The sequence below is a fragment of the Cydia fagiglandana genome, chromosome 23 (genome assembly GCF_963556715.1).
Source record: "Cydia fagiglandana chromosome 23, ilCydFagi1.1, whole genome shotgun sequence".
NCBI lineage: Eukaryota > Metazoa > Arthropoda > Insecta > Lepidoptera > Tortricidae > Cydia > Cydia fagiglandana.
The window spans coordinates 9,621,965-9,647,021 of NC_085954.1; the positions used below are offsets into that span (position 1 = coordinate 9,621,965).

General features: G+C 38.9%; 1 protein-coding gene across 1 annotated transcript in view; it reads right to left on the reverse strand.

The window, feature by feature from the left end:
* The window catches only part of LOC134675943 (homeobox protein SIX1-like), a 45,611-nt gene that overhangs the window by 3,391 nt on the left and 17,163 nt on the right, over positions 1-25,057 (reverse strand). The window contains exons 3-6 of the mRNA XM_063534288.1: positions 21,675-21,885; positions 14,768-14,895; positions 12,243-12,347; positions 9,411-9,469 (exon numbers count right to left, since the gene is read on the reverse strand). Coding sequence (XP_063390358.1) covers positions 9,411-9,469; positions 12,243-12,347; positions 14,768-14,895; positions 21,675-21,885 — 503 coding nt within the window. The remainder of the gene's footprint in view (positions 1-9,410; positions 9,470-12,242; positions 12,348-14,767; positions 14,896-21,674; positions 21,886-25,057) is intronic.

The following is a 25,057-nucleotide window of genomic DNA, read 5'->3' on the forward strand; positions in this document are numbered from 1 at the left end:
AGATAGAGAACGTTAGAACCCGGCCAAGCTAACTTTACACCGACTTGAACTAAAATAAATAAGTTTTTGGCAAAAAATTCATTTATGGTACAAGCTTTTATCGCTGACTGTACTTTTCTTACGACAGACAACTAATACTCATCGAGACAATTCTAAAAACCCCTAACACAATTAGGTTGCGTTGTTTCATCACAGAGTTCCTATGGCCACCTCCTGTCTCCATCATCAGACCAGCTCGATGGTACCATAATATTGCATTGTCATCTGATTTATACATGCATGCAAAATTTCAGCTCAATCGGAAACCGGGAAGTGGATCAAATTTAACTTGCAAGATTTGATTACAGACAACGGTCAGGTGAAACTAAATAAAAGCTTGTAATAAAGTGAGGCAGTGTCATTATAAACGTCACATTTCCATAGAAATACGACATTATTATGACATTTTTACACTGCCACGCAGTTAGATTGGTCCGGCTCGAGATTGAAAATTTGGCACAAATGGATCGAAACTTCTAACTTTTTTTTAACCGTATTTTTTGACCCAAGAGCCAAGGGACAAGGCCAAGCTTTTCGGATTTATCACTTCCTCTTCGTGGAACGGATTTTTTTTATACTTAGTACCATGTCGGTGCTAAACAAGCATACCGTCCGTCTGATGGTAAGCGGATTTTACCCACCTATGCCTTTAGCTCTCTCGCTCTTCCAAAGGGCTTACTTTTAAGGGCTATCGCGGTCACTCGTGATTTGGTTTGCTACTATCATACGAACCATGCGCTCGTTTACCACCATTGCCCAAAAAACCTTGCCCAAACGGGATATCTACTCCGACACCGACAAAAGATGCTTCCTTCCACATGATCGGACGTCCCAGGATTAGGACACAAAGAAAAAATAATTTGGCCAAGTCCGAGATAGCTCGAGGCATTTAGTGTTCCGTACGGCTACCATCAGTTTGGCTTTGACATAAACGATATCGTGACCGTAATTGACTTCCTACAGGTATATCTCTTTCGCACTAATATGTTAGTACGAGCGAGATGCATAGAAAGTAAATTACGTTCACGCCCACGGTAGCGTTTATGTCAATGCCAAACTGATGGTAGCCGTACCGCTCGCATCGTTACATTTTACAGGGGTTGTTTGCCTGTTTTTAGGATACCGTATTCAACTACACACACAGAACAATAGTACAAAGTGTCTAAGTGCGAAGGCCGAAGGCCGAGCTTTAGCAAAATGTCATCGCTTTAGCACAGAGCAATAGAGCAGAGTTTTGTCGCAGAAATGCAACGTATGTGTTTATATGTTAGTGCGCACATATGCGACAAAAAAATCGCAGCGATTTTAAAATTGTGATTTGTCACATTTTTCCGCGATTGTCGCAAAGTGATTGCAGCATGCGGAGTTGTATGGCCCCGCGCGCACTATGATAATAAAATCGCACCCCGGCCGGACCTCAGTCGGCATTTCGCTCTCCAAACCCCAACATCTCGGCACCTGCATCTCCAATGGAGTCTCAAAATGAGACGCTAGATGTTGACCATTTAATTATGGAAATAGACGGGGATCACCTTTGTGTTATAAATGCTCAAAGTCATACAGCAATCGCATATTAAAGACACGTTTCATGACAAGCGACTGGTACGAAATCCATGTTGAGAATGAACAAATCGTCGACTTTTTCATCGCAGTGCGCGCAGTGAATTTTCTGCGATATAGGCGATATATTACAGCGCGATTCTAAAATCGTGTCGCAAAAATTAATATCGTGGTGCGTGCTTGGCCTATAATACCTTAAATGTATACTCCTTCAATTTGAATTTAGAACTCATTATTATTTTTTATTTCATTTTGTTTCTAGTTCTATGCCATATATATAGACTTTAATATTATTTAGAACTGCTAAAAAACAAGATCGGCTTACTTTAAATATTTCGTCAATTTTACCTTTGTTTCTAAAAACTGTGATATTTAACTGTCATATACTATTAATGTCTTCCAAAATTATTTTCTCGTAACAGGACTGAGGGGCTACCGCGAAAACCGAAATTCGCAATTTGCGGGGATCTTTCTCTTTTACTCCAATGAAGGCGTAATTAGAGTGACAGAGAAAAATGTTCGCAATTTGCGAACTTCTATTTTCGCGGTTATAGCCCTGAATCTTGTTGCTCACCGATCCGTTCAAAAATATACATAAGTACTGAATATAATTAATAGATATTATAATTATACAATTAATACAGAAATGTAATGGTACTTAATGAAAAGGAATATTGTGTATATTGTTTCGACGAATCAGATACTCTCAATAAAATCTATACATGAGGCCAAAGCTGTTCATAAATATTAAATGACTTTATTATCTCTATACGCCTTACTAACTCTATGTGTCCTATTGTGGAAAAAAAACACAACGACAACAGTCAAGAACGGAATTCTTAATTTGAATTTTTCAGATTTTTGAAATGCCTAGTCCATTGGTTGGAAAGCCCGTTCGAAATTGAAACTTATTTGCAATATAATAAGGTCGTATTTTGTAGATCTCTCTCATACTTATAGTAGGCTATTGAGATAAAATTAAATATCCCACAAAAATAAGCAAGCAGAATTAAACTTTGTGTCAAAGACATAAGTCATAAATTTCAATGCCAAAGTTTTAACTAAGGATGTTTCTCGCCTAATATGAATTAACCAGTGTAAGCATCAGTTAGCTAGCCCTAAGCAACCAAAGGTCAAGCTGCAGTTGAAAAACTAATAAAGATAAAGTTTAGCTGATAATTTTCCCGCCGTCTCCATGCTTCTTTAAGTTGGGTATTGACTGGTCAGCTGCCTGTTAGCTATAGTTTTCGCGAAAATCGCCAGGACAGAGGTGAAAATTTTTGTATGAAAACTTGCAACTTTAAATGCATTTTTTGACGAAACTATTGCAGTCTAAAATGAAGTCAAAATCAGTCCATCGACTCAATTTTTTGCAAGCTTTCTAATGGTACCCCACACGATTCTTACAAATGAAAAAAGTTTCAGCCTACCCCTCTCAACCCCCTAAATTTCCCCCTTTAATAAGAAATAAGCAGTTTTGACTTATTTACAATATGAGTGGTGGTAATTGCTATAACTGTTCCAAATTTTAGGTATCTATGTCAAACGGTCTCTGAGAAAAACGTATTTAACTGATTTGCAAGACCGAAGTGATCCCATAAGTGTTCCGTAAACAAAGTTTTGTACGGAACACTAAAAATCAACAGAAAAAAAAACAAAAGCCGCGCCTTAATGAAACGTCAATAACTGACATCCGATACTTTGGAGTGAAACTCGATATTTAGCAGTTTTTTCTAATTGTACTGTTGAGATTTAATGAAGTATAAATAGAGCGTAATTATAGGTATTGTAGACTACAAATACACTGAGAAAAAATCCTATAACAATTGTTTAAAGCTTTAAACAGTTCCATAACCCTATCGAACCAAGCAGTAAATTTTACCGTTCGTACGTTACGTACGTACGTAGATTTGTTGATATTGTATATAGCAATTAATTAATTAATGAAATCACTTTAAAGGATGATTCACGTTAGACCGTGCCGTGCCCGGGCCGGGGCGTCCGACATGTCATTTTCTGTGACGGCTGATCAGTTGATCACGTGGTGCTTTCCATAGAAAACGAAGCTCCGGAAGCTCCGGCCCGGCCACGGCCCGGTCTAACGTGAGTCATCCTTTATGTGTGCTCGATAGATCATATTTTTTTCAGTGTATGTACAAATGTAGTGCATAATTATTGTCCTTCGTATTGTCACGGAAACGTACGAACGTGCTGTCTTGTCTCTATTTCAGTCAGTCTCGGTACAAAATGTGCTTCAGTCAACGTGAAGTAGCATGACAAATACGCACATTTCCGAGAAAATACGAAGGAATACAATTATGCACTCCATCTGTATAATTACTAGCGACCCGCCCCGGCTTCGCACGTGTTACACAGAACCTTAAGACGAAAAAGTAGCTGAGTTTTAAATATTTTAGGTAAATATACCCGTCTCGCTAACGTAAAACTTGCGCGATAAGGACAAGGCGAAAAATCCCGCGTAAAAATCTCAAAAATCGAGGTTTCGTACTCGACTGTTTCCTCCTCCAAAACTTAACCAATCGTAACCAAATTTGGAAATCTAAATGATAATTTCATAATCATTCCAAATTTGGTTACGAGGCCATTTTGGCCATTTTTTAAGGGTTCTAGCGCCTTCAAAAACAAAAAAAAACAAAACGGTCCGACACAGATATTAACAATATTAATCTGTGTTGAAAAAATCATTGCTCTAGCATCAAAACCCACGGAGGAGACAGTCGAGTACATTTGTATGGAGAAATTACCACTACTGTTGGCTCTTAACAAATTACACACCTAAACCTTTCTCATTACTCTATTGATTAGTGACCACCGCATGAAAATCCGTTCAGTAGTTTTTAAGTTTATCGCGAACATAATACACAGTTACACACAATCAGACAGACGCGGCGGGGGCCTTTGTTTTATAAGGTGATAATTATAGTGAGTTTCACAACAACTTCAACATACACAACAATATAGATGTAGAGTTAGACCAAAAAAAGTCTGCAGCGACTTTGATAGCCCACGCAGTGCCACTGTTATTTATATGTCATAATTTCATAGAAATTTGACGTTTAAAATAACACTTGCACTACGTGGGCTATCAAAATCATTGCAGACTTTTTTTGGTCTAACTCTAATAAAATCGTAATAGATAATTCCGTTTAAAGCCGACCACTGACTAACAGTCCGCCGGACGATATCGGCCGGTCAGTTGTTCGGAACTGTCAAAATTTTGTTCTAACTGACAGACCGATATCGTCCGGCGGCCTGTTAGTCAGTGGTCGGCTTAAAATACTGCCCCACTAATGTAGTTTTTCTCAAAAATGGACGGCAAAGTCGACTTTGCAGTCTAAAAAATAGGTCGCGAAGTGTGTAGTTTATGGTCAGTCAAAAATTAAAAAGTTAAAAACATTGCAGTCTCGATTTTGGGACTGCAATGTTGCATACAAATTCCATTATTTGTCGAGTTCCAAACTTTTTAAAAGTTGAAATGGCCATATCAAATGAAGGCACAGGCCCATTAAACAGCCAAACAGATGATTAGAACCGCGACTATTTAGTTGTCTCAAATAGGTTGGCGTATTTTCGGCAGAAAAATACACTTCTATTTTTTAATTAAAAAAATAAAAAGGCGGCAAGGGCTTTTTTCTGTGAAAATATATACGTAAGGAAGTTGCTTTTGTATAATATTTCTGTGATATTTATATTTATTGCACCATTTTTGAGAAAAGCACTATATATGACTCGGCTGGAAGGCTACTTGCTGGCTTCGGATTCAATTAAACGGACTCCCAAGGTCGTCCGTTTAAAACGAATCCTCAGCCTGCAAGTAGCTACTTCCGAGCCTCGACAATAATGTACTATTACACTATCTGATTCCGAGTGCAGTATTTGTTATTCAGAATGACTCACCGCGATAATAAAATGACGTCGATTACCAAAACATAAACTCTAATAACAGTTAACTAGTTTAGTTACGTCTTAAAATAATAGCTTTTAGTAATAAATATTTGATTTTGACCTTTTGGCTATAAGATTACACGTAGGTATAGAAAATTACATTTTCTACGACTTAGACCTTGACTGTACCTAACCCTAAAATTTAATCGTGTCAAAAATATTACATTATTATAATCATCCCAATGCGGCCCTGTTCGCTTTTACAAACGCAGATGTGACGGTGTCAGGTTACATACGGCCGTCTCGCTCGGCTACGTAGCCGCTCTCTCGTTCGGGCGCGCGAAACTATAGCTACAGGGCTCAGGCAGGTATTTGGATATTTATTTATTGTATTTAATTGGAAATAAAATATGAATTAAGATTATTGATGTGGGTAGTTCACATCGTCCTCACTATTTGGCTGTATTTTAACTAAATTTGCAAACGAGTCAAAACGGTTGATAAATCAAGATTGGCACAACCAATACCAACAAAATTAAATTATGTATATTGATTATTTACGATTATTGATTTCTTTTAACTTAACTCGAAACTCTAAAATAGCTTAGACTTATTCGACTAAAAATAAGCATTCGCAGGTTCAAATAATTTGGTAAATATAAAATACATAGTAACATAATAATAAAAATAAGTCACCGATTATAAAATAAATAGATAAGTAAGTAAACTAGTACGAGCATAAGAGTAGGAAGTATTAGTATTATATAATTAGTACTGTAGGACTACATACTAGGCTGATTTGTGTAAAATTTCCCCATATTTTTTATAATTTGTTGATATAATTTGAATTTAAATATAAAAGTACTATAATACAGTAATTTTAAAACATGTTTAAGTAATTTTTGTTATACCTACATATTATAATGCTCCCCTTACAAGGAATCAAAGGCCATTTTGACCGTTAAGTGTCACTGGTCAACGTTCTAAATTTAAAAACCTGAAGGAACACTCGCAAACAATATCAAAACCGTTCCACATCTCAATAATTACTACCTCGTTTACCAAGAAACAAAAGGTCAAAACACACATTTAAAAATGAACTCTATCCTTTTGGCATAAAATCGAGAATTCAATAGCAGTAAAATATATTGTTGTGTGTATTATTGTTCATTTGAATTTGATCCTAAATTTATGAAGGATAGAGTTGAATTTCGTTTGGAGATGGGTATAGGATATCAGGTTACTTGAAGCCAGCCAAATGGATAGACAAACGTATGGCCCCTTTATGTATATAGTGTATATAATATGGTGTTAGCAGCAATTTTGCTATCGTTTTATTCTAAGAATTAGTATTAAACAGTTTTTTAAATCCCAAAGTGCAAGATTGATTTTAATAGAGTCAGTCCATGAAAAGCCTGCAGCGGATTTGATAGCCCACGCAGTGCACGTGTTATTTTAAACGTCAAACTTCTATGAAATTATGACGTATAAATGACACTTGCATTGCGTGGGCTATCAAATCCGCTGCAGATTTTTCTTGGTCCGACTCTAACAGGCTGATACCTAATAACTCATTTCGCTCACTGTATTTTTGATAAGGAGTGAAATACAAGTAGTACATAATATGTAAGGTACAGCCACCCCACCTGCAATAATATGTTACTCGTCGAACGCCGCAAAAATATGTGACACGCTCTTATGGCTGTACAAATAAGATCGTGTCAGATATTTTTGCTGCCTTCGTTGTGTAACATAATATTGCAGGTGACTGTACAGTCGCCAAGAACGTCATCTTGACTAGGCCCTCAGTTCTACTTCAGAAACTAAAAAAAAATCATTCATTAATTAAGACTTAATAATGGGGTCATATACATATGTAAGTACCTCATTTTTTTAGCATTACAAAAAAGGTAAACAATCTTGATGTGTCTTTTAATTGAAAAACACATTTTAAAAATAAGTTACGGCAAATATGTAACAATTATGAATCTAATACGATCAATCGATCATTTATATTCTTCTGCTTTCATAAGTAATAGTTTTTGGTTTTTAAAAAGCGTTTTTCAATTAAAAGACATGTCAAGATCGCTTACCTTCTTGCAAGTTCTTTCTAATGCTAAAAAAACACTTAAAACATATAAATTTTAGAAGACCTATAAACCCTGATTTTAATAACGGGGCTACCAGTGGGTTACCACGAGAAGGGTTATATTCCAAGCATAAATAACATACCTATTTTCCCCATTATCGTGTGCGTTGTATCTTATTTTAATTTATTCTATTAATTTTAATGTAAATTTATGTAATTTTAATTACATCTTTAATTTTGCTTAACTTTATGATTATATTTACTTAATAAAGTTTAAATAAATAAAATTTATAACCTGAATTACATCATTACCTAATTTAATTTATTGTAATGTATCATTTTGTTGTGGTTGTTGTATGATCCTAGTTGGTTAATTTAATTATGTCCAAACGATCTGTCATTTTGTACTACACACAAAGGCAAAGGTATCATTAGATACATTAGGTAAGTATGTAGGTACCTAGTTAGTAAAATAGCCAATCGAACTGTCATTTTAGTATCTAGTAACTTTCCCGCTTTATTTTTTTTTAATATGGGTCCCAGCTAGGGTTGCCAGATGGTCGGGATTAGGCGGGATTCTCCCGATTTTTAGCATGTGTTCCCGATTCCCGACAAAGTGTAAACTGTCCCAAAAACAGATTCACGTTATAAAACAATAATTTCAAGTTCCGAACTGTCGTCGAGCGACCAAGCTGACGTAGTGACGTAATTCAAAAATCCCAAAGTTCAAGAAAAATTGATATTGTTTCCCGATAATAGCGCCTTTCGTATTAATAGTCAAGTCAAAAGGGGCTCAAAACTATACGTTCTTATATTTAAACTCAACACGTTTTCAAATAAACAAAAAACTTCATGCCTCCCTCAACGCACTGTTTTTTTTTTCTTTTTTTTTTAATTCTCTGCTCTGGGCCCGGGACTTCCGCGCCATTGAGCCGAAACAGATGCGGATCGGCCAGATAAGATGCGATCTGATTTTAAAGATAGGCCGGTTTTGGGAGCTATTGTATTGAGAAAAATGGAAGCTTAATTGATTTTAAAATACTAGTTAGTACACTAACTCACAGGAAGTGTCATAGAGCTCATAGACTCCGTCTAAGCTAACTTTGCACTGATTTGAGTAAAACAAAGTGAGGAATTTTCTTTATAAATGTCGTATTCTCATAGAAAGTTGACATTAACTCTACATTTTTTTTAAACAATTTGCATTTTTATTTTTACTTCAAATACTAATTTTAATAGATCTCGCGTAAAGGCCCCAGTACACAATGGGCCATCGCCGGCCACTCCAAGGGACGCATTTATGCGTTAGAGGGAGCAAGTGATATTGCTATCTCATTCTACCGCAAGGCTGCGTCCCTTGGAGTGGCCGGCGATGGCCCATTGTGTACTGGGGCCTTTAGATTATGGTCGAGACAAACTTTACGACAACAGGGGGTCAAAAACACCACAAGCAATTAATTAATGGCCCCATTATCCTTTCTATCATATTCCATTATCATATTCCTTACATTCAAGTGGACATTCAAGGTCATATTTTGCTTCGGGGCTATTCATAAATTACGTCATTTCAAATTAGGGGGGGGGGGTCTGGACATCGGATGATGGTAGCATGACGAAAGAGGAAACGGAGTCATTCAAAGCATGATTTTTTTATGGTTTTAGGGGGGGGGGGGGTCAAAAATTTTCAAAAATCGATGACGTAATTTATGGACAGCCCCTTCTCAAAAGAATTAACATTCTGCCCGGTTTAGTCCAGTTTAAATGTAAGGTCCTTACGGTCAGTTTTAACTAATTAATTAACAATCGAATAACTTACCTATCTTTGTGTTCAGCTTGTCTGTCTCTTTGTCGTCTGTTTTTAAACCAATTTGAAACCTGGAAATAAAAAGATAATTTAATACGATTTGAAGTTAAATGGTAATTAAGGGGCCCACTGATTAACAGTCCGCCGGACGGTATCGGCCTGTCAGTTGTTCGGAACTGTCAAGGGTTCCACTGATTAACAGTCCGCCGGACGGTATCGGCCTGTCAGTTGTTCGGAACTGTCAAGGGTTCCACTGATTAACAGTCCGCCGGACGGTATCGGCCTGTCAGTTGTTCGGAACTGTCAAGGGGTCCACTGATTAACAGTCCGCCGGACGGTATCGGCCTGTCAGTTGTTAGGAACTGTCAAAATTTTATTCTTAACCGCCAGGCCGATACGGTCCGGCGGACTGTTATTGAGTGGGCCCCTTTAGATTATAACTTAAAAGATTTCGATTTCCATAGTAGCAAAATCGTTTAGACAGTTCGAATAACGAAACTGCCGGCCTAGCCAAGGTTACAATCGCTATCGCTTCGACAACGACAAGCATTATGTCTCTCTATCACTCCTCCATATTAGTGCGACAGTGACAGTTGCGTTTCGATCACTACGGAGTGTAACCGATCGGCATCTTGGCTACGCGGCCTGATTTGACTTGTAGTCAAATACCCTATTGATAAGTCGCGTATTTCAGTAGGTACAGTTAATTGCCATTAATTGTACCGGTTACCTATTTTAAGACGAAACAGGAGCTGAGTTTTAAATATTTTAGGTATATACCCGTCTCGCTATCGGAAGCGGCTCCTAAAACTAGTGCGATAAGGACAAGGCGAAAAATCCTGCGTAAAAATCTCAAAAATCAAGGTTTGTACTCGACTGTTTCCTCCTCCAAAACTTAACCAAATTTGGAATCTAAATGATCATGAAATTATCTGTCGGACAGTTTTGCTTTTTTGGCTAATTGATATCAGTTTTGAATATTACGCCTCTCATTGTGGCATAGTCAATGAGGCCATTTTGGCCATTTTTGAAGGGCTCTATCCTTAAAAAACAAAAATATCTAAAAAAGCAACACAAATATTGACAATATTAATCTTTGTTGAAAAAATCATCGGTCTAGCATCAAAACCCACGGAGGAAACAGTCGAGTACGTTTGTATGTAGAAATGACCACTCCTATTGGCTCTTAAGTAGTGTTCTGAGCGTCTACCGGGAAAACCGAAATTCGAAAATTGCGGGGATCTTTCTCTTTTACTCCAATGAAGGCGTAATTAGAGTGACTGAGAAAAATCCCCGCAATTGACGATTTTCGGTATTGGCGGTAGCCCTACTGGTAGCAGTCACTAGCAGTTTTGATTAGGTACCCAAGTCTCATATATTAATTTCTGTTTGCTCTCAGTACGATGCCCTCAATCATACTGATGTCAATATTGATCGGAGTTACTACCGGTAACCCAATACCCGGTATCTGATACCCAGCCCACCGCAGCCCAACGGTGGGAAGACGATCGTTGATTAAGAGGAAAGGGGATAACCGTAGTCCCCATTTTCCTCTCTGGATATTGACATTATGGAAAATATGTATGCTTCTAACTCTTATAATACTTCGAAAAAAAAAACAAACGAAGGTGTAGCCTGTTCTATACTCTGTATCTTTAGGTATTTAAATAAAAGTAAACAAAATCTACTCCCAAATGGCTACAAGCAAGTTGAAGATAGCTGATGACATTTCATGATCAAATAAGGGAGGTTAAAGTCGGGTCGTTCAACGACGATCCATATTTCCAGATTCCAGGCGGTTTTGTATTTAGTTGGTTAACCAATAATAATTATAATTACCCAACAAGTGCGAGTCGGACTCGCGCACGAAGGGTTCCGTACCATAATGCAAAAAAAAAAAATCAAGCAAAAAAAAAACGGTCACCCATCCAAAAGTACTGACCACTGCCGACGTTGCTTAACTTTGGTCAAAAATCACGTTTTTTGTATGGGAGCCCCATTTAAATCTTTATTTTATTCTGTTTTTAGTATTTGTTGTTATAGCGGCAACAGTAATTACATCATCTGTGAAAATTTCAACTGTCTGGTTATCACGGTTCGTGAAATACAGCCTGGTGACAGACGGACGGACGGACGGACGGACAGCGAAGTCTTAGTAATAGGGTCCCGTTTTACCCTTTGGGTACGGAACCCTAAAAATGTACAAATTGTTTCTTTATTTTTATTTAAATACTTAAAGATACAGACTATAGTAGGTTGTATACATCAAATTGGGTCAAAATATTTTCCAGAGACAAAAATGAGGACTACATTTGTAAGAAAAGTCTTAACAAATTTGTACATTTTACAAGAACATTTATGACTTTCGAATGCCTTTCTGTTTTCGTCATAATAGTTTTTGAGCATTTGAATTCTGAATAGATATATTTTTATATTTATTTTTTTAGTCCCAAAACCTAGCTACTATCGATTAACTTTTTTCGTGGACCACGAATCGTGGTAGTCATTTAATAGGATACGTCTCTATGTAGTACCTGTGCAGTCACCTGCAATAATATGTTACTCTTCGAAGGCCGCAAAAATATGTGACACGCTTTTATAGCTCTACAAATAAGATCGTGTCAGATATTTTTGCGGCCTTCGTTGTGTATAATATTATTGCAGGTGACTGTACAGTGGTGAGACCCGTTGGTCTCCGGTCTCCGTTCATTATCCCTTCTTCCGTATACAATGTGTACATAAATAGATTGATAAGAATGGATTAATAGAAATAAATAAATGTGTACCAGTTTCTATGTGAAGTATTCGTGATACCTACGGTAGTAAGTCAGGTAAGAGTCATACCTGTACAGTAGTGAGACCCGTGGTCTCCGCTAATTCTCTCTTCTCACGTGGAGATGGGTACGGATTGTGTATGTACCAGTCCCGTAAAACTGACCGCGACTTTTCCTGCAAGAAATAAAACAGTTTAGGGACTTGAAATATTAAATAGAATAAATTTATAGATAATAATTAAGAACACATCTCATGCACAAGATGTGTCTGGTAAGCCCCTGACTAGGCTGAGCCCGTATCTTGGGACTTACCAAAAAAAGTATGTAACAGTAGGAGAAAATGAAATCTAGGTACGGAGATACACTTATTGACCACCTCATACAAGAAGGAAAAAGCTTGTTTGTAACTGAAAATGAATTGTTTGAGATTGAACCAACTTACTAAAATTACGGACACACAGATTGTTAGTGTTCCTTTCAACACACTGTCAAATTAGTGAGGCTAATAAAATACAGTTGCTACGAATCCTGGTCAATACTTCAGTTCCTTTAATTATATCGCAATTAGGAGCGAGAATCGAGCATTCGCTCCTATAGCTATAAATATCGCTCCTATAGATTAAGATTAAACGACATTTTGCTAAAATGGTCCTTCTAGCTGCTTTGTTACTGCACACCGTTGTATGGCGACCTTGCACCTGAAACTTGGCACAGTTAATTATTAGGTGGTCTTGAGCAGAAACAGACCGGGAGCCGTTGAGAGCCACCTCTCATTAAGTGGGGGGGGGGAGGGGGGAAGTTCGACGCTGCCGCGCTTCACTTGGAGCAATATTTCTCTAAAACTATACCTATTAGGGCATGTAATATATCATTTTCGGATAAATTAAGGAAGAGGATTCTAGTTTTGGAACAAAAACAATGCACTTTCTAACAAAACAAAAGCATCAAGTAGAAAAGACTAAAAAACGTATTTTTGTTTTTTTCATAATTACCAATTTTTTTTAAAGTGTAGTAGGAATCTGAAAACAAAAAATACAGTCGTAAAGCTACACTTATTAAGTTTAAGAAAATATATAGTTTATTATACAAAACTGTTGATAAATGGGAGATAAAAAATAATATTAAGCGTGGGTCAGAGTAATCTCAATACAAAATATTATAAATGTGGGAAAGTTACTTATAATTTGTTCTACAATCGTTTATTTTTCTTGTTTTTCGTAAATAACTCGTAAACGGTAGCCCACAGCAAAAAAATATCTTTTACGTAAATAATCTGTTTCAGATTTCTTATAAAATAAGTGCTTCTTTTTTTCGCTACCATCAATATTAAAAAAAAATATTGAAGGGAGAAAATAAATACTTGGGTCCCCTTTTTTAGTAATTCGTAAATAACTCGTAAACGATGGCCTATAGCAAAAAATGTTTTATTACATGAATAATTTACATAAAATTTCCTACAAAAAAGCTTATTCAAACTTTTTCGCTAGGGTCAATATTTAAAAAGAGGACCTTAAAATTTATTTTCTCTCTTTAATATCGTTTTTAATATTGACCCTAGCGAAAAAGTTTAAATAACCTTTTTTGTAGGATTTTTTATGTAAATTATTCATGTAATAATTTTTTTGTGCTATTGGCCATCGTTTACGAGTTATTTAAGAATGACTAAAAAAGGGGACCTTACAATTTATTTTCTCCCTTCAATTTTTTTTTATATTCATCCTAGCGAAAAAAAGTAGCACTTATTTTATAAGTAATCTGAAACAGATTACTTACGTAAAAGATATTTTTTTGCTGTGGGCTACCGTTTACGAGTTATTTATGAAAAACTAAAAAAAATAAACGATTGTAGAACAAGTTATAAGTAACTTTCCCACCTTAATAATATTTTGTATTGAGATCACTCTGACCCACGCTTAATATTATTTTTTATCTCCCATTTATCAATAGTTTTGTATAATAAACTATATATTTTCTTAAACTTAATAAGTGTAGCTTTACAACTATATTTTTTGCTTTCAGATTCCTGCTACACTTTAAAAAAAATTTTGGTAATTATGAAAAATTCAAAAATACGTTTTGTAGTCTTTTATACTTTATGCTTTTTTTTTGTTAGAAAGTGCATTGTTTTTGTTCCAAAACTAGATTCCTCATCCTTAATTTATCCGAAAATGATATTATCACATACCCTAATAGGTATAGTTTCAGAGAAATGTTGCTCCAAGTGAAGCGCGGCGGCGTCGAACTTCTCCCCCTCCCCCCCACTAAATGAAACGTGGTTCTCGATGTCTACCGGTCTGTTTCTGCTCAAGACCAGCTAAGAATCAACTGTGCCAAGTTTCAGCGCATAGTCACAAAGTGCAAGGTGTCGAGCACTAACAAACCAGGTATTCTACGATTGTATTAAGACAAGTATATGTACGTACTTGCAGAGTGCGTAAGAATTCTAGAGGATCAAAATATTTCGATAGCGCATTTGACACTGGGTAAGTCGAACCACGCTGTTTTCATGCCAAGTGCTACGTTCGTGAAATATGGAGCTTATAGGGATAATTGCAAATTCGTGCAAAGTTAACGTAGTCCGAATCTATAACCAACCTTGAAGCAATAGCTAGTCTCTTCGCCGTCCCATATCGTTCTGGGTAAGGGGAACTTGCGCCTAACCCGGTATTTGCCGACGGCTCCGAGCGGCCGCCCGCGCAACCTCTCGGCTTCCATGTAGTGTGCTGCAACAAACATTTATAGTCAGGCCAGCAGGCAAACATTTATAGGCAGGCATTTATAGGCAGCCAATCAAAACTGCACGAGGCCATGCGCTTGGCGGGGAACAGAACCCTATGGAGGAATCTGGTCTTCAACAGAAGGATATGATGTCACGATCCTCAGTATTGAGGGACCGACTGAAGAAGTCAGGCCAGCTATGATACTGTTAAAATACATAGGAATTACCAGGCATTGGAGCGCATCTGTTACTGATCTGTTGTAAGCGTATGAGAGAAGAGAGGTTTGACGCCAAGAAGGTCGAAATCTCATTAAGTAGAGTCGGACTAAGAAAAGTCTGCAGCGGATTTGATAGCCCACGCAGTGCGAGTGTTATTTATACGTCATAATTTCATAGAAGTTTGAAGTGACGTCACGCAGTGCAAGTGTTATTTATACGTCATAATTTCATAGAAGTTTGACGTTTAAAATAACACTTGTACTGCGGGAGCTATCAAATCCGCTCCAGACTTTTCTTGGTATGACTATATATAAATGTTTTTTAAGTTCAGGTTCGGAAGCCAAGTATAAACGTTTCAGTCTTTTTTCGCTATTGTCAAGTATTGTGCCAGCATTCATCACGTATTCTTGAACATGAACTTCCGTTTATTAAGAATTAAGATTACCTTTAAGCCACAGAGTCTGGAGTTTCGCATGGTTATAAGAACTGAAAGTGAGTGATTCCAACAGTCTAGACAAATCCTTGAAGTTCCCCCGATGGAAGGCGACCATGGCTTTGGCCTTCAGCTCTGATTCTTGAGCATGAATACTAAACTACTGGGCTTGGTATCTGGTCTGCTAGTTTACGTTCTTACCTTTTAAGCCACAATGTTTGGAGTTTCGCATATGGTTGTGCGGACTAAACATGTGATTACAGCAACCTTTACAACTCCTTGAAGTTCCCCCGATGGAAGGCTACCATGCCTACCATGGCTTTAACCTTCAGCACTGATTCGTGGGCATGGACGTGGAGTCGCTCACAGGCTGGGAGCGACCAGAGGAAGCGGCCGAGACGCTCGATATCGCCGGCTTGAGCGTGTAGAGTATATTGGTCTCTTACCTTTAAGCCACAGGGTCTGAAGCTTGGCATGATTGTGTGGACTGTAAGTATGTGACTCCAACAGTATACAACTCCTTAAAGTTCCCCCAATGGAAGGCTACCATGGCTTTGTCCTTCAACGCTGATTCTTGAGCATGACCAGTAAACTACTGGGCTTGGTATCTGATCTGCTGGTTTACATTCTTACCTTTAAGCCACAATGTTTGGAGTTTCGCATGGTTGTGCGGACTAAACGTATGTGACTCTAGAAGCCTGTACAGCTCCTTGAAGTTCCCTCGATGGAAGGCGACCATAGCTTTGGCCTTCAGCTCTGACCCGCAGGCGTGGACTGGTGGAGCCACAGAGTCTGGAGTTTCGCATGGTTATGAGAACTGAAAGTGAGTGATTCCAAAAGTCTAGACAAATCCTTGACGTTCCCCCGATGGAAGGCGACCTTAGCTTTGGCCTTCAGCTCTGATCCGTAGGCGTGGACTGGTGGAGCCACTGGCAGGCTGATAGCGACTAGAGGAAGCGGCCGAGACGCTCGATATCGCCGGCTTGAGCATGTAGAGTATATTGGTCTCTTACCTTTAAGCCACAGGGTCTGAAGCTTGGCATGGTTGTGCGGACTGAACGTGTGTGACTCTAGAAGCCTGTATAGCTCCTTGAAGTTCCCCCGATGGAAAGCCACCATGGCTTTGGCCTTCAGCACTGACTCGTGGGCGTGGAGACGCTCGCAAGCCGGGAGCGACCAGACGAAGCGGCCGAGACGCTCGATGTTGCCAGCTTGAGCATGTAGAGTATATTGGTCTCTTACCTTTAAGCCACAGGGTCTGAAGCTTTGCATGATTGTGTGGACTAAACGTGTGTGACTCTAGAAGCCTGTATAGTTCCTTGAAGTTCCCCCGATGGAAGGCGACCATATCTTTGGCCTTCAGCTCTGATTCGTAGGCGTGGACTGGTGTTGCCACTGGCAAGCTGGGAGCGACCAGGGGAAGCGGCCGAGACGCTCGATGTTGCCAGCTTGTGCATGTAGGGTATATTGGTCTCTTACCTTTAAGCCACAGGGTCTGAAGCTTAGCATGATTGTGTGGACTAAACGTATGTAACTCTACAAGCCTGTATGGCTTTGGCCTTCAGCACTGACTCGTGGGCGTGGAGGCGCTCGCAGGCTGGGAGGGACCAGAGGAAGCGGCCGAGACGCTCGATGTTGCCAGCTTAAGCATGTAGAGTATATTGGTCTCTTACCTTTAAGCCACAGGGTCTGCAGCTTCGCATGGTTGTGTGGACTAAACGTATGTGACTCTAGAAGCCTGTATAGTTCCTTGGAGCCCCCCGATGGAAGGCGACCATAGATTTGGCCTTCAGCTCTGATTCATCGGCGTGGACTGGTGGAGCCACTGGCAAGCTGGGAGTGACCAGAGGAAGCGGCTGAGACGCTCGATGTCGCCGGCCTGAGCGTGTAGAGTATATTGGTCTCTTACCTTTACGCCACAGGGTCCGAAGCTTCGCATGGTTGTGCGGACTAAACGTATGTAACTCTACAAGCCTGTATAGCTCCTTGAAGTTCCCTCGATGGAATCATAGGCGTGGACTGGTGGAGCCACTGGCAAGCTGGGAGCGACCAGAGGAAGCGGCCGAGACGCTCGATGTTGCCAGCTTGAGCATGTAGAGTATATTGGTCTCTTACCTTTAAGCCACAGGGTCTGAAGCTTCGCATGGTTGTGCGGACTAAATGTATGTCATTCTAGAAACCTGTATAGCTCCTTGAAGTTCCCCCGATGGAAAGCCACCATGGCTTTGGCCTTCAGCACTGATTCGTGGGTCTGGGGTCGCTGGCAGGCCGGGAGAGACCAGAGGAAGCGGCCGAGACGCTCGATGTTGCCAGCTTGAGCATGTAGAGTATATTGGTCTCTTACCTTTAAGCCACAGGGTCTGAAGCTTAGCATGGTTGTGCGGACTAAACGTATGTAACTCTAGAAGCCTGTACAGCTCCTTGAAGATCCCTCGATGGAAGGCGACCATGGCTTTGGCCTTCAGCACTGACTCGTGGGCGTGGAGGCGCTCGCAGGCTGGGAGTGACCAGAGGAAGCGGCCGAGGCGCTCGATGTTGCCAGCTCTCAAGACAAGCTCTCAGGGATACCATAAAAGACGCGCGTAAGCGCGGCCTGCATCCAGTAATAAGGCACGACAAAATATTTATAAATGGTTACGAATACGTACCACCTCCAACTATAGAACATGGTCAACGTAGTGCACCTGTTCGAAGTTCCAACTCCCACTCTCAGACAAGCGCCAACTCTCCAGTCAACAAAAGCTCATGCATAACTCAGCAATCTAACAACGAGCGAACGAGCACATCGACTCGCTCCATGTCCCAGAGCTCTCAGGTGATAAATGAAAGCAGCAGAAGTAATTTTCGCCACTAACAAAAACTTTACAGTCTTTTTTCAAAACATGCAGAGCCTCAATAATAAAACACACATTTTAGAGAGTTTTTTACAAGAGCATCGCTTTGATGCGCTGTGCTTAACGGAAACCTGGATGACGTCGTCACAGCTTGATCTAGTTGATATACCGGGATACGAGGTAGCCACAGGCTTTAGCCGGAGCGAACATAGTGGAGGAGGAACTTGTATTTTGATTAGAAATGGCATAGAATACATTGCAAGAAATGACATTAACAAATTATCTACTGAGTTTATATCTGAATGCTGTTGTATTGAATTACCAAAGTTAAACACTATTGTTATATGTGTATATAGACCTGATAGAAATATTGAAATATTTTATAATTGTATAGAAGCCATATTAGAAAATATTAAATACAAAGAACAGACTAAACATATTGTAATAGGGGGCGATTTCAACATTAATATGCTACATAAATCTAAATATTCTCGCCGTCTATCTGATCTTATGTTGACCCTTTTGATTGAATTAGTTAAAGAACCAACTCGAATAACGTTAAACTCTGCCACTTGTATCGATCTAGTTTTTACCAACAATAAATCGTATGATACTTCAATCAAAGACTACGGACTATCTGACCACAAAAGCATAGTTTGTAAATTTGAAATCCAACCCCACAATGTTAAAATCATACAAAATAAACCTTATATAACATACAAAAGAATTCACAACCAGAAAAATATGTTGGCATTTAAAAACGAACTTTCAAAAATCGATTGGAGTCAAATACTCAACTGTAATAATAATATAAACGATAACTACAACATTTTAGCTGAAACTCTAGAACATATATTAAATCAAGAAATTCCTGTTACACGCCTAACAGTAAAAAATAAACCAAAAAAAACATGGCTAACCCGGGGCCTAAAAATATCTTGTACACATAAAAGATTGTTAAAAATACATGCCTATAAATCAAATAGTTCAGTCCTTAAAATACATTATAAGCAATACACAAACATTTTGAAAAAAACAGTCCTACAATCAAAAAGATTAAATTACATAAATGAAATGCAAAAGTCAGATAATAAAACGGCAACAATGTGGAAAATTATAAACAATTTAAAAAATAAAATAAAAGTGAAAAAAAACTTGAAAATTACCATCATGCCTCAAAATTTTACTACAGAAAATCCTGAACTTATTGTAAATTCCTTTAATGATTTCTTCACCTCTGTTTACGCTGGTCAGGAAGCTCATGACGATCACCCAGTCGCCTCACGCGGTCGCCCAGTACGTACTCCAGTTTCTTCGTCAATATACTTGTACCCAGTTTCCGAACATGAGGTATTTAAACTTATACGCGGACTGAAAAACACGCTTAGCTCAGGAATTGACGATATCCCTTCAAAATTACTACGATTTTGTGCTACTGAACTAACAACGCCACTATGTATGTTAATTAACCAGTCTTTTAAAGAGGGAGAATTTCCGCAGCAACTTAAGGTATCCTTAATAAAACCCATACACGAGAAAGGGAGTACTCTTGACACAAACAATTATCGGCCCATAGCACTCTTGCCCACCCTTTCTAAAGTATTTGAAAAGTGTATGTGTAACAGAGTCTATAAGTTCCTGGAAAAAAATCAAATTTTAGACGAAAATCAATATGGTTTCAGAAAGAATCGATCGACTACACTCGCCCTTACCAACTACACACAAGAAATCATGGAAATCCTTAATAACAGACGCCTTGCGGTTGGATTGCTCCTAGACCTCACAAAAGCTTACGATAAAGTTTCTCATGAGATATTGCTTAATAAATTATACGGATCTGGAATCAGAGGCATAGCTTACGATTGGTTTAAATCTTATCTAGAAAAGCGCACACAACTTGTCCAAATAGAATACCTAAATCCATCTAACAATCAATTGGAATCAGTTCGGTCTAGTATAACAGAAATAAAAGGCTCAATCCCGCAAGGAAGCGTTTTGGGTTGTCTTTTATTTTTATTATATATTAACGACCTACCAAAAGAAATTAATGCTAAATGTACTTTGTTTGCAGATGACGTCTCTCTCCTTTTTGATTTTAAAAATAATGAAAATTTTAATTTAAAACTGACACAAACCTTAAATCATATCAATCTGTGGATGCGCGACCATAATCTAGCAATAAATTCAAACAAAACCAAATTGATTCAATTTTATCCTTACCAAAGAACTCCATTACAATTAAAATTATCGCTTAATAACACAGAAATTGAAGAAGTAGATAATTTCAAACTCTTAGGTATTACTCTCGATAACCATATGAACTGGAAAACACATATATTAAACACTAAAACCAAGATATCACAGTTTTTGTATGGACTCTTTACGCTTCGCAAAACCACTAACTTCAGTACTGCACTAGCCGCTTACTATGCCTTCGCTAATTCATGGTTCAGATATGGAATTTTAACATGGGGAAACAGCACAGATGTGCATGACTTGTTTGTCATGCAAAAAAAATGCGTTCGTGTGCTAGTCGGAATCCGAAATTGGGATAGCTGCAAACCTTATTTCATCAAACACGGCATACTCACCCTTCCATGCCTTTACATCTTAGAGTTATGTATATATGTAAGAAAAAACATACATTTGTTCAAAGTGATACAGAATAAAAGACAAAAATACAAACTTGAATTACCCCAGCCAAACTTAGAAATATACCGCAAAAGCCCTCATTATGCGGCAGTAAAATATTATAATCACCTCCCAAATTATTTAAAATCAGTGGAAAGTGACACATCGTATACAAAGAAGTTGAAATCGTTCCTTGCAGAAAAAGCATATTATTCAGTAACCGATTTTCTCACTGACAGTTTTGTTAAATAAGTTAGTTTATAGTAAATAAGTTTTGATCTCCTAAACTTATAAAGCTAGTTTGTAGTATTTGTTCTTAATATGTACCTACTCATATTAAGGAAATGTTTGCCATACCCCATTAGGGTCCATGAGATACTATTATTTTGTAACAACTTGTTTTTTACCATGGTGCAATAAACGATATTCTATTCTATTCTATTCTATTCTTGAGCATGTAGAGTATATTGGTCTCTTACCTTTAAGCCACAGGGTCTGAAGCTTCGCATGGTTATGTGGACTGAAACTATGTGCCTCCAACAGTATACAACTCCTTAAAGTTCCCCTAATGGAAGGCTACCATGGCTTTGGCCTTCAACGCTGATTCTTGAGCATGACCAGTAAACTACTGGGCTTGGTATCTGATCTGCTGGTTTACATTCTTACCTTTAAGCCACAATGTTTGGAGTTTCGCATGGTTGTGTGGACTGAACGTGTGTGACTCTAGAAGCCTGTACAGCTCCTTGAAGTTCCCTCGATGGAAGGCGACCATGGCTTTGGCCTTTAGCACTGACTCGTGGGCGTGGAGACGCTCGCAGGCTGGGAGCGACCAGAGGAAGCGGCCGAGACGCTCGATGTTGCCAGCTTGTTGTAGGACCTGCGCAATGGAGAACACGGTCATTATCCTAAAGAAAGGACACTTAGCACTTTAGCACTAGGAATTTCGTACATTTACTTCTGGCCGAAAGGTGTCGTATTTCGGAGGTTCGGGGGCAAACTGCCGAATCCGACACAAGAGCAGCCGATGCAACGCAAAAAAAATAACCCGCCTGTTCCTATCTCTGTCGCACGCTGTTCGTTATATTGCTGTCCTGTTCGCACACTGTCATTGACGTATCGTGCGATGGAGATAGGAACGGGAGTCGATGCACAAAATTCCTTGCGCTAAGTGTCCCTTCTTTACTAATCAATATTATGAGAAACGTAAACGAAATCATACAAATAAACCTTTAATAAAAGAAAACCGGCTTCAGAAAGGATAAAATAAAATATTAGGTGTTTACATAGTTTTTTTAGGGTTCCGTACCCAAAGGGTAAAACGGGACCCTATTATTACTAAGACTTCGCTGTCCGTCCGTCTGTCTGTCACCAGGCTGTATCTCACGAACCGTGCTAGCTATCAGTTGAAATTTTCACAGATGATGTATTTCTGTTGCCGCTATAACAACAAATACTAAAAACAGAATAAAATAAAGATTTCAGTGGGGCTCCCATACAGCAAACGTGATTTTTGACCAAAGTTAAGCAACGTCGGGCGTGGTCAGTACTTGGATGGGTGACCGTTTTCTTTTTGCATTTTTTTCCGTTTTTTTTGGCTTTATGGTACGGAACCCTTCGTGCGCGAGTCCGACTCGCACTTGCCCGGTTTTATACTGATCGTTTGAAGAATTCCTTTCTGGTTTTCATTAGCAGTCAAAAACTTGGAGCACCTTTGTTAAAGTCAAATAACAGATGACGGTGGAAATTCCCAAAAAAGCCCAAAAGTCGCACGCAATAATAATTATTATTTCCCAATTCCTAACCCTTCAAACGCTCGGGTGGCTTACGCACCATCAAAAATTAGAGGGTTAGCGAAATAATGGCTTCATTTTTGCTGTTATTTTATTGCATCTCTTACAGTACCAGACAGACCAGTTTAAAGGGGCCCACTGATTAACAGTCCGCCGGATGGTATCGGTCTGTCAGTTATTCGGAACTGTCAAAATTTTGTTCTAACCGACAGGCCGATACCGTCCGGCGGACTGTTAATCAGTGGGCCCCTTAAGTGAGAACCCAAGCTTAATAGTAACAATCAAAATATGAATAAATTCCTACAACTTCGTAATAGATAGTGTAGATCAGCCATACTCTAAGTGTGTTCCGCGGAACCCTTGGGTTCCACGACACCCCGCAAGAATTTAGAACACAATGCTTTATACGAAAAATTTTATGTAGGGTTAATAGGTTAAATTTTACGTACAATGTAGGGTTCCATCAAGTATTTCGCTTTCCAAAAGGGTTCCGTCAAAAAAAAAAAGATTGAGAACCGCTGGTGTAGATACATAGTGGCTTAAGATTCATAGATTGCCATTAGATTTTATCCAGGCGCTGTACTAACTCTAATGCTGGTACTAATTCCACGAGGCGAAGTCGCGGGCAAAAGCTAGTATTAAATAATCCGTACCCGTAATGAAAAACAAGTACAATAACAAATCCACATTATTTAATAACATCCCTTATCACACTTAATATTACGCCCTGGCAAATCCCATTATTTCGGATCCAACCCTCCAATTATGGAAGTAACCGATACCATCCATTAGGGGGCTTCTATACAATCGTTATGGGATTTCCTCTTTAGCGCCCTGGCAACACTGACGAGGCACCTTCCAATGTTAATAATTATTTGGTAAAAATTGTTGTTTTGGTACAATTTTAGCTTTTATGGCTATACTTTTCTTTCCACAGGCAACGCTGAGGTAAGTAATACTCATCGAGGCAATTCTAACAATCTCAAACACAATTATTATGTCTTCATAATATTGCATTGGACACGCTAGAAAGGCGCATTATTACCGGGATTGTCGACGGACGAAGGAGTAGAGGGCGTGCACCCAGTAGATGGTCAGATGTGGTCCAAAATATTACCCAGACTTCGCTCCAGGCAACGATGCAGTTGGCCGAAGATCGGGAGGCCTGGAGAGCAGTGGTAGGAAGAATAACCCATAGGAGTCACGTCCCTCAGACATGAGGTCACGACCACGAAGAAGAAGAATATGCATTTAATTGTCATCCAATTTATATGTACCTAGGTATGCAAAATTTCAACTCATTTTTTTTCATTCTTTACTTAACGGAGCATGTGTTAGTGTTGTTCGAAGTCTATAGTCTATTTCGAAACCTGCAAACTCTTCTTAAATTCCAAGTGTCCACACACTACGACTTCCGCTTACCATCGCGAGGGCTTTTATTTGGCGCAGTCTTCAAGGTGGCCACAAATATTCGCCTATTTGCTGAGCACACATGTGCCATCCGGTGTCCTAAATCAACAATATGCACTTGCAAGCTGTATTAGAGTTGCCAATTTTGGGCCATTATTGTTAACGTTGACAGCTCTGGGTGCCTAGCCAAAATGCCATTACCTACTTAATTAGGAAAATTATTGCTTATACATTATCAACTTAAAACAACAATTATTTCGCAACTATTTTTCTCGTTACATATTCATTACCTAATGTTGTTATCCCAACTTTTTTCCACGGGTCGCGTAGCCAGGGGGCTGTTAGGCGACCTAATTCCAAGAATTATAGGCTAGTTTCTACCATAGACTAGGAATCCACTAGACCAAGTTTAGAGCAATTATTTCATGAAACCGATGATGCCAAAAATGCGGGGGCGCGCGGAACGAGGTGAGCGAAGTCCCGTGCCGTGATTGGTCCGTTCAAAGACACGGACGTCACACAAAGACACTTTCGACTCGAACATGGAGTAAATACCGTATGCGTGGCAGAGGGGGTAGCGCGGCTATGCTCAGTCTGGAGGATGTTTTGTCTGTGGTTTCTACGAAAGCAACTGCTATCTGGCACATAGGGGCCTACCTAGCCAAGATGCCAGTACATCGACAAACGCCATAACGAAAGGAAAAAATGTATCTGGATGACAGATAGATGCTACGAAAATTCCATAACTCATTTTTTTATTAGCCTGGTTAAGTGTCCCACCGCTTCCTCCACTCAAGCTCGGAAAACATATAAAAATTCAAAATTGCGCGTATTCCCAGAGATAAGACC